The sequence below is a fragment of the Hylaeus volcanicus genome, chromosome 7, assembly GCF_026283585.1.
Source record: "Hylaeus volcanicus isolate JK05 chromosome 7, UHH_iyHylVolc1.0_haploid, whole genome shotgun sequence".
Classification (NCBI taxonomy): Eukaryota; Metazoa; Arthropoda; class Insecta; order Hymenoptera; family Colletidae; genus Hylaeus; species Hylaeus volcanicus.
Window position 1 is genome coordinate 7,792,042 of NC_071982.1, and position 16,250 is coordinate 7,808,291.

A 16,250-nucleotide genomic window follows, 5' to 3' on the forward strand; every position below is an offset into this window, starting at 1 on the left:
GCTACTATTTTTGTTTCTCGCCATGGGGCGGCGCGGCGGCACACGCCGTCTGATAACACGCTGAACGTGAGCCACCGGTGGCACACGCCGCCCGATGGGGCATATTAATGCGATCCACCGATGGTACATGCTGTGTGAACGTGTTAATTTAAACGACCCTGTAGACACTGTGTAGATAGAAGAAACGTTCCATCTCTTCTGGTCGATATTAGTTTGACTCGTGGGCGTGTACCAGGGTCGTAACACGCAGATGTTTGGAGCATTTATGGCTTCCAGTATTACGGGTCTTCGCAAACTGCGTCTACCACGAATATTTCAGCTTCCACTTAAACGCCCGTGACAAATATTTTTCATGCGATATCGAATTTCATTCTCTGCTCATTCAGCCGAGATCGATATTTAACAAACGCGTCCATATAAAAAATAAAATAAAAATGTATGTATACATTCACGATGTTTCCCTTCCCTCTGTAGCGAATACTCGAATAAATAATAGCAAAGATAAACCAATGAAAAAAGTGGTTCGTGGTGAAAATCACCGTGCAACACGTTGATCGCCACGTCACCCATACATGGGTGACAGTTCTTTTCATTAAAAAGCTATTATACTTAATTCCGAAAGCGGAGCATCACTGAAAACGAATTTAAATGAAATTCGTGAATTTCGATGGAGTTACAAATATGAATACCTCGATGGATGTTTGATTACGTAGGTTTCAACGGTACAATTGTAATGTTAAATCCTACCAGAAATTTTCCTATTTTTTGGCCATGATTCGCGATAAAAAAGAAACAGAATAAAATAAATCTGGACCTGCACGCGCGTCCATGTCTAGCATCCATTGCAAGTCAGAGTTGCGTCAGTAAACAGTGACTCGTGACCTCCCACGATCATTCCCATAACCCTGAATTAGAAGAATTAACTGGAAAAAAGGGAGGGGGGCACAGACGGGTAGAGTTAACTAAAACCTTCGTCGGGGTATCGCGTTTCCCACGCCGGCGAACAAAAACGAAGGGAAAGAAACGGTCGACGAGTTTGCTACTGCGCACCAAAATAAGTTTAGCACGAGTGAAATTGATATCTTCGATAATTTTAAGGGAACGGCTCCGGAACACTTTACGATTAACTCCGAACGAAACGTGTAACAGACGAATCATAAAACCGTTTTAATATTGATAGGTAAAAGATGAAATAAAGTTCTGTCGGAGTATACAGGGTCCACCAAAAATGTTTCGATGAAGCTTTTTAGGTATTTCCGGTAGTGCGATAGTCAGGTATAAATGTGTAGGTAAAATATGTGGTGTTATTTAAAAAGTGTCAAGGTGACCTCTACTTTTTTAAATAAAATGTATTTTTCAGATTTAAGTACACGCGAATATGTAGCTCACTAAGTACTGATAAAATGGGTCTAGCAGGATACGGATAATCGGCCTCCGTCTCAATTTTCATTGCTATTATGTGCCTTGAAGGCTTTTGACCTGAGACATCATCCCGCAGAGTTTCAGACCGTTACCCCCACGGTTAACTTTATTATTCTTTATCTCGGTTACTATTTCGCATATTTAAATTCTGCAAAGACGAAAATATTCGCGCTTATGAACTGCATCTCATATATTTTGTTCAGGGTATTATTTTACTTATTAAGGGTAAAGAATAAATAATTTATGTTTCGCGAGTGGTCATTGCAAACAACCCCGCGAGTGACACCTGTCAAAAGAATCAGGAATGATGATCGGTTATTTAGCTGACACGTGTAAAAGTTTCAGAACGGTCGGAGTCCCGGAATATGGTTAAATAATTAAAAAGAAAGAAAAATCCCATGCGTGCAGCGAGACGGTGCAGTGGACTGAAGGAGAGTGAGACAATGGTCAGACGCACTACGCGTATCGTGCGGCTGAAGGAGAATGAGATAATGGTCAGACACGCTACGCGTATCGTTACAGCTATGCATGCGACAGGGAGGCAAACAGTTTCAACAATTTTGTAATTGATATCATAAGATTTTCCTTGAAAGAGTTCTGTTTATTATTTCTGAAACGATATCTAGACATTGTTTACAAACACGCGCTGTGCGTCGCTCGATGGATTGTAACTTAGTTGTAAACAATTAAAAAGAAACAAAACTGGCTAATGAAACGAACTAAATGTCACGTAAAGGTCAACATATTGAATTCATTTTTTTTTATAAGCTACATATCAGACTGTTGCAGTGAAAATATGCAGTTCCTGCCGTATCCATAGCTGTAACGATGCGCGTAGCGCGTCTGACCATTGTCTCATTCTCCTTCAGCCATAGGATGCGCGTAGTGTGTCTGACCATTGTCTCATTCTCCTTCGGCCCACTGCACGGGGCGCAACGGATCGGATTTTTGTTTCTTTTTAATTATTTAAGCATGTTCCAGGACTCCGAGCGTTCTGAAACTTTTTCACGTGCCAGCTAAATAATCTAAAAAGTGGCGTGCGAAACGTTTTTGGTAGATCCTGTATATTACCGTCGTTGGAGGAAGAACGAACGAGGTTATTTGTTAAAAAGTAGATATCGAATCCGTCCGAGCTGAGAATCGATTCGATAAAGCTTGCACTCGGTGCAGTGTCTCGTAAATTTAGTTGTCACGCTGCTTGATCGCCTCTCCGTTTACGTCTTTAGAAGCCCTTGGAACGTAAATCACGGAGATTTGTTGTCTGCGCGAGCAGGTTTAATCGAATTCCGGATAATGCGAGCTCTTTTCCCTTTCCTTTTATTTTATTATCCTGCCTTTCTTTCTCGTTTTACCCATCCGGGCTCAGTGTCCCTTATTTTTCTACGATTTTTTCGTTCTGACGTGCACCGTCCAATTTTTTTGCGACTACGTTTTCCTTCTTTTCGCGTGCTCTACGAGAATTCCATTTGCTTTTTTGCTACGGCTATGCGGCGGAAAAATTCGAACGAGGATTTCCTTTATTCTCGGTTTTTTTTCGCCCGCGAAAAGAACAAACTGCAGCAAATTTGCGCGATACAACTTGCAGGCTACGGCGAATTTAATTTTAAATTTCGCTTTTACTTTTGTTCCGAAGTTAAAATCGCCCAGAGGGCCGAATTGCAGCCGACGATGGTTCTAGGTGGTCATAAATTGCAAAGGAGCGATCATTTCTTGCCAATTAACCGTTTATCAAATTTACTCGAGCCCTGTTGCAGTGCAGCTGGGTGTTATTCGATTTTCCTGGGATAATTGCGTTACGAGCGAGCTGTTGTTCGTGTCTTCCAATTGTTTTTATCCGGTACATGGTACTCTATCAACTACTATTTACAAATATACAGTCAATCCCATAAGTGTTCCTTGTATGTCTATTGGAGACGTCTGTCTAAATTAATTTCTCGGTTTGATGTTTCCAAATAAATTTTTTATTATAAACATGGGGCATGCCAAATCATTTCGGTCACTGTTAATCCCGACCATTTTTCATTTGGCTGACATTTTTTTTATATTACAGTACCCTACCGAATACATTTATGTGAATTTTTGCAGATTTTTGTAGTGACCACAGAATAAGTTATGAATTTTTAAAAAGAACCGTCGTTTTCTTTTTTTCAAATAGTTACAACTCTGCTAAAAATTGACCGAATTAAACGGGCTTTTTTTCAAATTGTTTTGAATGAACTTTACGAAAAAATATACAAAACAAAGCGTTTGAATTCTATAGAATTTTTTTACTCAGGTTTCGATTGATTTTTGTCGGTCGTATACGCCAACAGAAAATAATTTCTTTTCTACATTTTTTCGCAATTTAACGTTGCTGCGTGAAGTTTATTTATGTGCATGTTTATAATGAAACGTTTATTTGGAAACCTGTCATTTAATTCAGACAATTTTCTTCGATAGAGGTTACGAATACTTACGAAACACACTGTATATCGTCCCCAAGAACGCAATCTACCGAAATTGGAAACTAGACTAGACGATTCCTCTTTCATTCCAAAGAGAAGGGAACAGTTTGTCACGGATTTTAGAGCAGCTCAGAGATAAGAACGAAATCTGAAGAATAGAGGCTTTCAATTACAGCGGCGCGAATGCTGAATTCTGTTTGCGACCCATCCCTCGCCCATTCATTACTCTTTCTGGGTTTGAGGGATGATCGTAAACCGCATTCTCTATTGTCCCCCATCTATTGTCTCATTTCGCCGCATTGCAACTACTTTCACGCGACAAAGGAAGATTAAAAGTTCCCTTGTCGGTGTTCGCGCCAGATGAGATGCAGTTTCAAATAAAATGACCGTCGGCTTCATTTTGTATTTTCACTTTTTACGGTCTACGCGACGCAAATTTTTTCGACGCAAATTTTTCAAGATGCTGTATACGTCTTCGTGTTAAAATTCGGATTTTCTGCGGTGCACGGTTTCAAGGCAGACGAGCATTTTTCTTTTTAATTAAAAATCATTTTTCTTTCGTTTTTTTCGCAGTTGAATGTTGCTGTATGCACGTGGCAAGTCTATTTATGTAGATATTCATAATGAATCGTTTATTTGGAAACATCAAACCTGTCGTTTAATTTCAACAAATTTCTTGATTGGCTTGATTTTGTGTTTTCACTTTTTTTTAAGGTCGATGCAACGCCATTTTACTAATCGGGGCGGTTACAGGGTCTGGAGGCTCGATGGATCTCCGGGTGAATCCCTGGCAATGTCCGCGAGAAACACCCTGAAAGCGATTCGTCATCAGGAATTCATTGTCCTCGGTTGGGTTGTCTATTGTCTGCCCGTGATTTCATCGTGTTCTTCGTCGTTGCACTCGGAGCATACGTTGAACTGCATCCACGCAGAGTTTGGCGCCTGGCGCGTGGCCAGGGTTACGTAACGCATTGATTCACCGACTCTTCGAATTTGCGTGCGTTAGTGGCCGTAGATCGTCGTAGATCCGACTCGCTTACGGTTCATTCCCGCTATAACGTGTCTGATGTTCGCCACGAAAGGGCTTAAGGTGGTCGTTCCGTGGATTTAGTTAACAAAGGACTTTAACGAACGCTGGATTGTTCTTTGATTAAATATTAATCGTACGAGCCTATTTCGATTTAAATTTATCATCCTGGTTTTAGGAACAATTGTGTAAAAATTTGGTAATTTTGACGCGGATCCTCATGGAACGTACAGATTTTCACGTGAATTTTTCCAATTTACGTCGAAATGTAATTTAGGAACTTGCTACGTTATCAAAACTGATATTATTAAACAATTTCAGAACAATGATTGACCATTTCAATTTGCTGGAATACGATGTGAAACTTTAGCAATTTTAAAATGAGATTTAGGAACTTGCTGAAAATTTGATATGCTATCAAAACTGATATCGTAAACGTTTAAAAAAAAAAAACGATTGACCATCCCAATTTGATTAAAAACGATATCAAAATTTTGTAACTTTGAGTTCGCTTTAATTTTCAAGTGAATTTTCTCATTTTAAATCTAAATAGAATTTAGAAACTTGCTGGGAATTTGAAAGAAATTCGAAAGAAATTTGAAAGAAATTTGCGTAGAAAAATAAAGAAATCTATTTGTACCTTTATTAGACTTAACCGAGAACTAACCGGGAACTAACCGGGAACTAACCGAGAAGTAACCGAGAAGGCTCGGTTAGTTCCCGGTTAGTTCCCGGTTAAGTCTAATAAAAGTACAAATAGATTTCCTTATGTTTCTACGTAGGTTCCTTCAACAGAAATATGTACATTGTGGTGGCTGACAAGTAAATAATGCTGTATTATAAAGTATTATACTGTACTATAATACTATACTTATACTTATAATGTATTATAAGTATTATAACGTATTATAAAATTCTCGGTTAAGTATTACAAAGTATTACTGTATCATAAAGTTCTCGGTTAAGTCTCGGTTAGTTTTCGGTTAAGTCTCGGTTAGTTCTCGGTTAAGTCTAATAAAAGTACAAATAGACTTCCTTATGTTTCTACGTAGGTTCCTTCAACAGCAATATGTACATTGTGGTGGCTGAGTATTATACTGTACTATAATACTATACTTGTACTTACAAAGTATTATAACTAATTTACTGTATTATAAAATTTGTTGGCTTCCTGTTCCAAATGTAATACACAACCAGAAGACCGTCCTCCCATGAAGGCGTTTAAGAAAAGTCTATTTCGGAGACTCGCCTTGTCGCTGCCATTTTGTACTAAAATTATGCACGCAACAATTTTTATTTGTACTTCAATATGTGTGAAATAAACCCTGTAAAAAGAAATCCTATTCCTTTTGCGATACTCTCAAAATTAATTATCAAACTTAGCAATTTCGGTTCGTGTTCCTTTTGGTGGCGATTTATGACGATTCATTGCATTCGGATTTTTCGGAATTTAATTCTATTATAAAGTTTCGATAAAGTGTCGATACGAATTGCCTTTCAATAACTGCGTAGACGGAGAGTCGGATGGAGAACGTGGTCGAGGCTGGCGATCGATCGCGAAAGGGGCACGGGACCGAAAAGAGATCGATCGACTGTAAATCGACGGCGAACCCTTGGACACGAGTGGAATGAATCCTGGATACGGTGAATGGATTCCCGTGTTTGGATTGCGCCGATAGTTTCTCTGCCTCGTTTATTCGCCTAGACCGGTATATCCCTCGAAACCGATCGTCGGAAAGTAATATGCTACGAATGGTTTAAACGCTTCTCGAAAGGTTGAAAAGATTCCCGATGATTGATCAACGGTCGGAAACAGCGCGGTAAACAAGCAATTTGCAGACTCGACTGCGAGCCCATTTAACTATTCAAAGTAGACGCGGAGAGAATTAAAAGTTTCACTGGCGCGGCTCAAGTTCTCTCCCAACTTTTCAGAACAAAGTTCGTTAACGTCCAGTGTCGTGTTCGCTTCCGTCAAATCACGGGCAAGTTCGTTCTTCTCGTTGACGGAGTATCGATACGTGCATTTAGGACTATGAAGATAAATCGCTTCGAGATAATGGCTCATCGAGAATTACGGTGACTCGTATTAATATTCGGACGGTATAGCACTTTATTTATCATTGTTACGCAGATCTAATCATAATTCAATTTTCAGGAATAATACAATTATCCAGTATACATTCTACATTCTACAGTTTGTTACGTTACATATTCGATATGGTAAATAACGTAAGAGTTTAAACGAAAAGTAAGGCACCGGAGATTCGAAACCACGATTCTCGTATCCACAGTCGGCCGCTTTACCTACACGACCAATCCTGGACCTTACGTTTCGAGTTCTCGTTTGACTCCGTATTCTTTGGTTTGGGAGGCGCGGGTACTACAATAAATAAAATTTACATTTCAAAGCAACAAAAAAAAAAAAAAATGTATAAACTGAATTATGGTTATGTATACATTGTAATAACGAATAAAGTACTATAGTGTCCGAATATTAACACTATGCCGATGGCGCTATGGTTCGGTGGCACCACTGTGCAGAGATGAGCAAAACCCTATGCCTCGAATAAATCTCAAGTTTCCCGATGCGTTTGTTTCGTTTCCTTCTTTGGAAAATGTTCAAAAGAGGAAACGAGACAAACATATCGGCAATCTTCAGATTTATTCGAAGCCTAGGGTTCTGCCCATCTCTGGCGGACGGCATAGTCTTAACCCTTTGCACTGGAGAGGTGAGTATCAGTCACCGCTAGGTTTCACGTAGCAAATCTGCCAGCAATAATGTTTCTTTAGGTTTAATTTCTTTGGAAGTAGAAGTATCAATAAAATCTTCAAAGTCAATCGAAGCTTAGCATTCGTGGCAATACAGAACGTAGAATGTATTAGGTTGTTCCGAAAGTTTCTTTCGCTATATTGATAAGTAATACATGCACAATAGTTTATGTTTTATGGTACGTTAGTGAATGGTGCACGATTCATTTTGCTCCATTACTGTTACACCATGAATATCTCTGAAATTTGATTGTCTATTCATATAAACACGACCACATCAAATAATTGATTGCAACACGCGAAAGAAACTTTCGAGACAACCTAATAGAATGCCAAGAAAGCATCTCTGGTAGATACCAGAAATTTGTTTCTTTTGGTCTCGAGTGCAAATGGATAATACGACTCACTGTAATTATCTTAACCTTTTAATTGTCTTAACCCTTTGCACTGGAGAGGTGAGTATCAGTCACCACTAGGTTTCACGTAGCACATCTGCCAGCAATAATGTTTCTTTAGGTTTAATTTCTTTGGAAGTAGAAGTATCAATAAAATCTTCAAAGTCAATCGAAGCTTAGCATTCGTGGCAATACAGAACGTAGAATGTATTAGGTTGTTCCGAGAGTTTCTTTCGCTATATCGATAAGTAATACATGCACAATAGTTTATGTTTTATGGTACGTTAGTGAATTGTGCACGATTCATTTTGCTCCATTACTGTTACACCATGAATATCTCTGAAATTTGATTGTCTATTCATATAAACACGACCACATCAAATAATCGATTGCAACACGCGAAAGAAACTTTCGGGACAACCTAATAGAATGCCAAGAAAGCATCTCTGGTAGATACCAGAAATTTGTTTCTTTTGGTCTCGAGTGCAAATGGTTAATACGACTCACTGTAATTATCAAAGTCGTCCAAAACGTTTGGAAACGGGTGCTTCGCAGCCTCGAGGCTTCTCGGAAGGAAGGTCCCTGGATTTTAGAGGGCGAGAGATATTAGAAACGTCATCGAACCGTACTTACCAGTGTATCTGGTGTTGGGCATGTACGAGAACACCATTTCCGTTCGATTGAACAGCGTGACGGAGAGATGGTACTTCCCGTTTGCATTGGAACGCGGCATTGTCGTCCCGTCTATGAGTCTGGTGCATTTTGACGCACTTGCGCTCGTTATCGCCGCCAACAGTAACAAAAAGCTGCGGACGACCCTTAAGCATTTCAGCCCCTGTAAAAAAGGAAGCGCAAGGTTCCCATTAAACCGTCGACTTCTCCATTCGTCCTCCCTCATCGAGGCTTCCACCACTGGCGAAGCCTAACCTCGCGATCGCGATCGAAAGGTAGCTGTACCGGTGTGGAAATTTTGTTAGGGATTCGTAAAGGTCCAAGTTAATTGTCCCGAATTCATTTCGGGGCCTATTTAGGAAGCCCGTTCAGTTCCCGTAAGGCGGCATAAGGGATTGTCGCGCTTTTTTAAACGGGCCCATTCAAGGATGGTTTCTCAGGGCCTTATTATTTCCCGTTTTAATCCCGATTATAGCCCTATCGGGCCCCTGAAACACCCTTACAATAGCCCTGGACACACCCTCATTGCATGTAAATCAGAAACATTTAAATAAAAAATAGGAATTCTGATAAATGACTCACGAAGATATAATCAATTATTATTATAAATGTTTATCTAACAATTTATTACGTAAGGTAGTTGACGTGGAATATTTATATTTACAAATATGACAGTGCGCGCGCGGTACGAGGGTGTATTTTTAATCATTTTTTTCGGGCAAACGATGAACGTTTCTCTTTTTATTGATACTTTTACTCGATATGTACTGGACCCCTCAAGAGGTATAACCCACCCCCCCATGCCCCTCAAGAGGTGTGATTGTTATTCGTTTTCCAACATAAACATTATCATTGATTTCTATGATCAATACCCTGAGTAAACGTTTTCAGGTCCTCGCAATTCGTTAAGGCCCTATTAAATATCATTTTAACGGTTTCTCCATACTCCGACTGTACCACACTGGTTCCCATAGTGGTTAACCCATCGAGTCCTTGTTTAAAATTATTGTGGAAATCATTGAGTACCTTGTTTAAACCTCACCGGGTCCTACAATGATTCACCTGTCCAGCCCTGATTACATTTTAAAATGGAAACCTGTAATCGCCTTGTCAGGATCTTTTAGGGATGTATCCGGGAGAATCATATTATGGATTCCATATTAAAGCCAGCTCGGGACCCGAATATTATGGAGGTTTCCCTTACTATTTTCCACAGGGGTGTAGCTACCTTTTTTCTCTCGACTTCGCGATGGTTCTCGATAATCGAAAAAGTTTGCGGTGTCGAAAGTCGACGCTTAACGGGGGAGTGTCAAGTAAACAACCGGTTTTTCGCGAATTATTTACAACCAATTACTTGTTATTTTCTAGCATCTAGATAATCTATATAATTTTGTTTATGTAAAAATATTCATAAACGAACGAACAGCAGCTGTTTGAAGTTGGCTTCTCGAAAATGCACCGTGCAACGCACAGATCGCTCTAATTATTTGAAATAAAAAACCATTAGGTTGATGGAAAGGAGAATAGCTTAAGGGATATTTTGTGCCAAGTTTCATAGCAATCGGCTGACAGATCTCTAAGCTACATTGCACGGCACGCGAAATTTTATGTTTTGAGAAAAATGTGTTTAAAGTTCCCGAATCTAAAAATAGTCCTTCGTGTACCGTTCGGAGCGCATCACTTTAATGGCTCTGTAGGTACACTTAGACTTCGAGGTTTTAGCTGAAATGGTCGGAGCACATTCTCCAGATGGTGAACTAATTTTCTAAACAAAAAAAAAAAAGATGTCAAAGTTTTGAATATTACTTGAAGTTACTTTACTTTGAATTTTACTCTCCCCTTAATCAACGATTCTGTTGCAAAGTGTTGCACGCCAAGGTGTATGGAGAAAGCGCATGCAATCGTTCGGTTGCGCTATGTCGCGACCTAGCTTGCCAAGACGACGCACCGAGTGGTTAACGTGCACGTATAGGCGCGCAAAGTAGTACGAACACACGTTTCGTCGCACGTGTTGGCAACGCTTCGTCCCCCCTGGAATTCACGTGCTTTACACCCGAATATTCGCAATTCTAATTTAATAGCCGCGGCATCCGGCAAAGCGACATTTCGTGTTTCGAGGCGGTTCGTTATCCGTTGAAAATTTGTTGTTGCACAATGCGTTACATAAAAGCGACGGGCGTAAAATATAAAATATAAATCACGTCGGCGTTCAATGGGCGGATACACAGCGTTGCACAACGTATTCCAGTCGTCGTCCAGCGTAAATATTTGCGTTAGTCGTCCCGCTTTTAAAACGTTTTACAACGTTTCTACAAAAAATACAACGAGAACGAGCGCATAGAAAATTTCCAGTGGCAACGACGGAACACTTTCGCCGCTGGGTGGACTTACGTCGCTCGTTGAATCGACCGATAACGCGATTTTCTCTTACACAATGCCAGCTGGCTTATCGTATCATCGACGTTCGCCTCGATGAAGATCTTGACCATGGCGATCGCGGCGAATCCGTCTAACGCGGAAAGAATCCACGTAGCGACAACGGTTTCGCGAAACTCTTCGTGCTACATCCTGAAAAGAAATCTGTACGAAGGAACTTTGTTTCCTCGTATCTCCTTCGCAACTGCCGAGCCAAAGAAACGAAATCCCCTCTGTTCGCGTGAAACAAAAGCTCGCCGTCTGCCACCATCTGTCGCGAGTGTTCATGGATAAATTGGGTCAATCGGTTTCCGATCCTAATCCTGCCAGTGACGCGCCATTCTTACTTACCGCGCCGGTTCGAAACAATTCCCAACAAAACGTCGATCCGAGAATTAATTGAAACCCGTGAGCCTCATATTTCATCGTTCCTCACGCCGACGTGACTTTTGAACTTGCGCTGGGAAATGAACCGACGACACGCGGAACTAAATGAACATCCTCGCGGGTGAAAACGCAACGGTGCTCTTAACTTGACCGCAACTCGCAGGCAGAAGTTTTACGCACGACTCCTTAAAAAACTGTGGGTGGCGGTTTTTTGAAGGGAGAGAAGGGAGAAAAGGAAGGGAACGTTTCGTCTTGGTCCTGCTCTTCGACCATATATATATATACTTATAGACACGACTTCAGGTAAATGCTTTGAAGCAAAGATAAAATCATCTGTGTGACGTCACTGGAGGGCAAAGTAACCCTGAAACTTTTTGATCGAATCTATAGAATATACATTCTACTTTATTATTTGTTAAATTTAACTCTTATAATTTTAAGTAATGCTTATCATAACGTATTTTCAAAATTGTAATTTTGAATTGTTAAATTTCATTGGTAATATTATTTCCTTATAACTTGTTTTCGTAGTTTTCTTCATATGTCCATCGACTTCTTTAGTTGGAACACTAGATATTCATCTTTTTGTCCGTCCAGCGATGCAATTTCCATCTAAACCCATTGCTAAACGTTGACTAGCGTACTCAAACTCTATAATAACACAAAATACGACAGTTTTCCTCGGTGTTCATCGATTGCATTCGCCCGGAACACTAGATAAACGTGTTTACGTCCCTATGCGTCTATAGGATCATGCAGTGTGAGACATTTAAAATAGACCAGCTGAATAATCCGCTAACTTTTAGCGATAGAAAAAAGAGCGTAGAACAAGAGTCGTTCGTTTTCGAGGTCCATATAACGTAGTGTGAATAACTTTTTTATCAATGTATGCGTAGAAGATATATGAAGATGGACTCTGTCTTCTAAATAAAATCATGTAGTTTCTTATACGCATTCTGATAGAGCGTTTCAAAGCGAATACAACGACCCATAATTGAAGGTCTATATCCGACAATAAGGAGTGAAACGAGAACACGAATCATAACGTCCGAGTTGTGTTGGTCCGAGGACCGTGGATTCGAATCTCCGTGCCTTATTTTTCGTTCAGACTCCTACATTACACTATGCATGATTTTATTATAAAAATTCCTCGAATAACGTGTTTATATAGCAACAGGGGCAGCCAGCTCGTGCTGGCTAAGTTAATAATCTCCCAAGCCAGTTCCAGCGAACATTCCCCGCTACCTAAATATTCCATTATCAAGTAATTTCGCGCAACTTGCTTGATCGGGCATTAGCATGGGTGAATAATAAGCTAGCTAGCCGTAAGAGTCCCTCGTCTTTGAATATATTGATCGAAGAAGCTGCGAGTAGAGGTAAAAGATAGTCCGCACGAATTGGCGTTCTGCCATTTTCGTTGCATTCGACTCCGAACCGCCAACAGGAATTCAGACAATACCCCACTGTGATCCACGACCGTGATTTTCCCATCGTCCCAGTGTTTACCTCGTCGTGTAACCCCGGGTCCACACTGCGCGAATACTGGTTCGCGTACATCGTTCGTGAACATGGTAGCTAACCCTGTTATTCACCGATTTTCGCCATAGTGTGGTGAAATAGCAGAGTTCGCTAAGAAATGACCTTCCTAATAGGCGTAAAGTCGTAAAAGTAGCTGGGTTAGGCGAAAACTGTGTTCGCGAACCAAATGCAGCGATCCACGAGGTGGTGGATCCGGCGAACACGTTCGGGGAAAAACATCGCCTTTTTCCTCGTTCTTGTCCCTTTTCGAACCCTCGGAGCTTGGATATTGCTATTCTTTCCAACCGTGAGGCTGGTCTTTATGACCAGCCGCAGGTAGGTACATACTCCAAAGGGATAATATGCGTGACCGAAGTTAACATTATTTTCTTATTACTCATCCAAGTTTGTATATTTTTTGTTGTATCTTGATGAAAGTATATGCAATATATTGGCGAGATTTTCCTGATAAAAATGGCACCAAACACGACGCAATTCAGACAACTTTAAGTTTCGTTTACACTATGCAATATTTTTATAATATTAATACTTGATTTTGTGAGCCAGTAACCGATTAGAAAGTCTGTTCGAAAATAGGAAACAGATTGTAAAATTCTAGCCAGGAGATAATTAGGGCCTATGGAAAAACTAGGTAACTTTTGTAGCTATGTGAACCTGATACCCGACTTTTCAAAAATTCATTTTTTCTTATGGAAAATAATAGCATTTCGTTTGTACTTGATTGTACCGTCGATAGTTTCGTTTGTACCTTCATCAATTAATAAATAAAAAAAAATAAAAAAAATGACAAGCACCCGACATCGAAACTTTTGAAATCTGTTTTTTCCCTATTCTTTGGAATCGTTTGTACCCGTTTGTATCGCTTTTCGTTTCGTTTGTACCTCGATAGTTTATGATTTATAAGCAATTGTTTATACGCGTAAGGGGAGAGTTCGTCGCTCATCAATTCTGGGTATTTCTGAAGAACTCATTTTGAAGTGGAAACGTAAGGGAATGAGACCGCATTGTTTTCAAAATTCAAGTTACAGGCACAGAGGAAGAACAGATTAAAAAAATTTTGAAAATTAATTTACTCCTTTTTTACGCGTACAACAATTGGCTGTAAAATTTAAACTAGCGAAGTATAAACGATGTGAAAAAACAGATTACAAAAATCTCAATGTCGGATGCTGGGTGATTTTTTTTTTATTTTTTTTATTTATTAATTGATGAAGGTACAAACGAAACTATTGATGGTTCAATCAAGTACAAACGAAATGCTATTATTTTCCATAAACAAATGAATGTTTGAAAAGTCGGGCATCAGGTTTACAAAGCTAACTTTTTTAAGACGTGAAGCTGACAAGGGACGTAAAATGGTATCTTAAAAAATATTAATAGGCCAGCATGCTGTCTGAAAAAAAGGTCAACGAACATTTCTTGAAGAATAGTATGTGTAATATATATAGGCTGTAACAAAATCTATTACTTATCATAAGCGAAATTCAAAATTGTCTGAATTGCGTCGTGTTTGATATCATTTTTATCAGAAAAATCTCGCCAATGTACTGCATATATTTTCATCAAGGTACAACAAAAAAAGCATAAAAACTTGGATGAATATTAAGCAACTAATATTAACTACGGTCACGCATATTATCCCTTTGGAGTATCTGCCGTCGGGGTGGTCGTAAACGGTCGTTTGCTTTCGAGCATTTCCAACCATGGAGGGGATGCGGATCGCCCGAATCCACGAAATAACATCAGTTTCACAGGAGTACGAACATCGCAGATGTTCGCCGGCATGTTAGCGACAGTAAGAACACCCTTGCGAATGTTTTTAGGGTATGTTCTTGTTTCGCGTTCGCGCAGTGTGGACCCGGGGTAAGAATGGCGCCGCATCCGAACGCGACTTTTAGTCCGAGATTGCGCTCTACTTTGTACCCCATCAAAGCGATGGCTTCAGACGCAAATTACCCCTACCACGTGACCGTAGCCTAAGTAACGCGAACGGATCGAGATGAAAAAAGAAAAAGGAGAAAAGGAGGAAGGAAATGGGAGAGGAAGAGAGTCCTGGAGGATCGAGTCTAGCGGGTTGAAATTATCAGCGACAGATTTCGTGGAACGTCGATACGTCATCCGACTGTCAATAAGTCGCGGATGAGGGCTCTCGGGCTTCCGAATAGTAGCAATTTTTCCTAAAAACATCGCCAAGAGGGTTTCAATGAAAATCTATTCCGACGGCCGGCTTTTGTTTCGATCTGAAAGGCTCCGATTCTAATTTGCCGCGGCTTGATTGGAAACCGGTCAACGTCACTTCCGCCATCGTCTATCGTCGCGTTAGTGTTTCTATATTCAGCGAAACGGAATTTACGTTAGGAACGGAAACGTTACTTTTCTATAGTCCACGGTTCGGTGAAATTATTGCTAGACGTAAATTGTTTCGACTATTTCATTCTAAACAAATATTGCAGAAAGTTCAAAAGATCATTGTTTATCGCTGTCAGGGCTCGCTGTCGGTTCGCATCTTTGCTGCACTCACGACCTTTCGTACAAGGTCATGATCGTTCTAAGTCATGATCATCGAGCAAGTAGATATTTTCATAATTCGATGAGATAGGTTTACGAACTTCATTCTATTATTTTTAATGATATAATATTTTTCTTTTCACCTAGTTCTCGAATATTTACCTCAGGACTCATCAAAAGCGGATTATCATTCATTCAAACAGACGGAATAATTGTTGACTACGAAAACGTTTAATGAGTGATCTACAGCGTCTGTTAATTGAAAACGAAGCGAAATTAAGGGCGCTATATTCTATTAACCAAAATGGAACGGAGCGGATTGCCCATCTCTGCTCTAACCAGATTCACGATTATCGAAACTTGAAATTCAAAATTGGAAGAAATTAAAAAATCGTAGATCGTACAGCAGGTTACTTGAAGCACGATTAGTTTCAAATTCGCTACATCGTGTTAGTAAACAACTAATTTGCCTGCATTACGGTTACTTTATCTTAATTAAAAAATTATGTATATATATATATTAGATTCACGATTGTCGAAATTTGAAATTCAAAATTGGAAGAAATTAAAAAATCGTAGATCGTACAGCAGGTTACTTGAAGCACGATTAGTTTTAAATTCGCTACTTCGTGTTAGTAAACAACTAATTTGCCTGCATTACGGTTACTTTAT

General features: G+C 39.8%; 1 protein-coding gene across 7 annotated transcripts in view; it reads right to left on the minus strand.

Annotated features, from left to right (window-relative positions):
• Positions 1-16,250, minus strand: part of LOC128880496 (spondin-1) — a 28,858-nt gene that overhangs the window by 11,180 nt on the left and 1,428 nt on the right. For all 7 annotated transcript variants that reach the window (XR_008457834.1, XM_054130659.1, XM_054130658.1 and 4 more), the window contains exon 2: positions 8,691-8,892. Coding sequence is in view for 6 of the 7 variants with exons in the window: in XM_054130659.1 (XP_053986634.1) it covers positions 8,691-8,892 (202 nt within the window). In the remaining variant the exon portion in view is untranslated. The remainder of the gene's footprint in view (positions 1-8,690; positions 8,893-16,250) is intronic.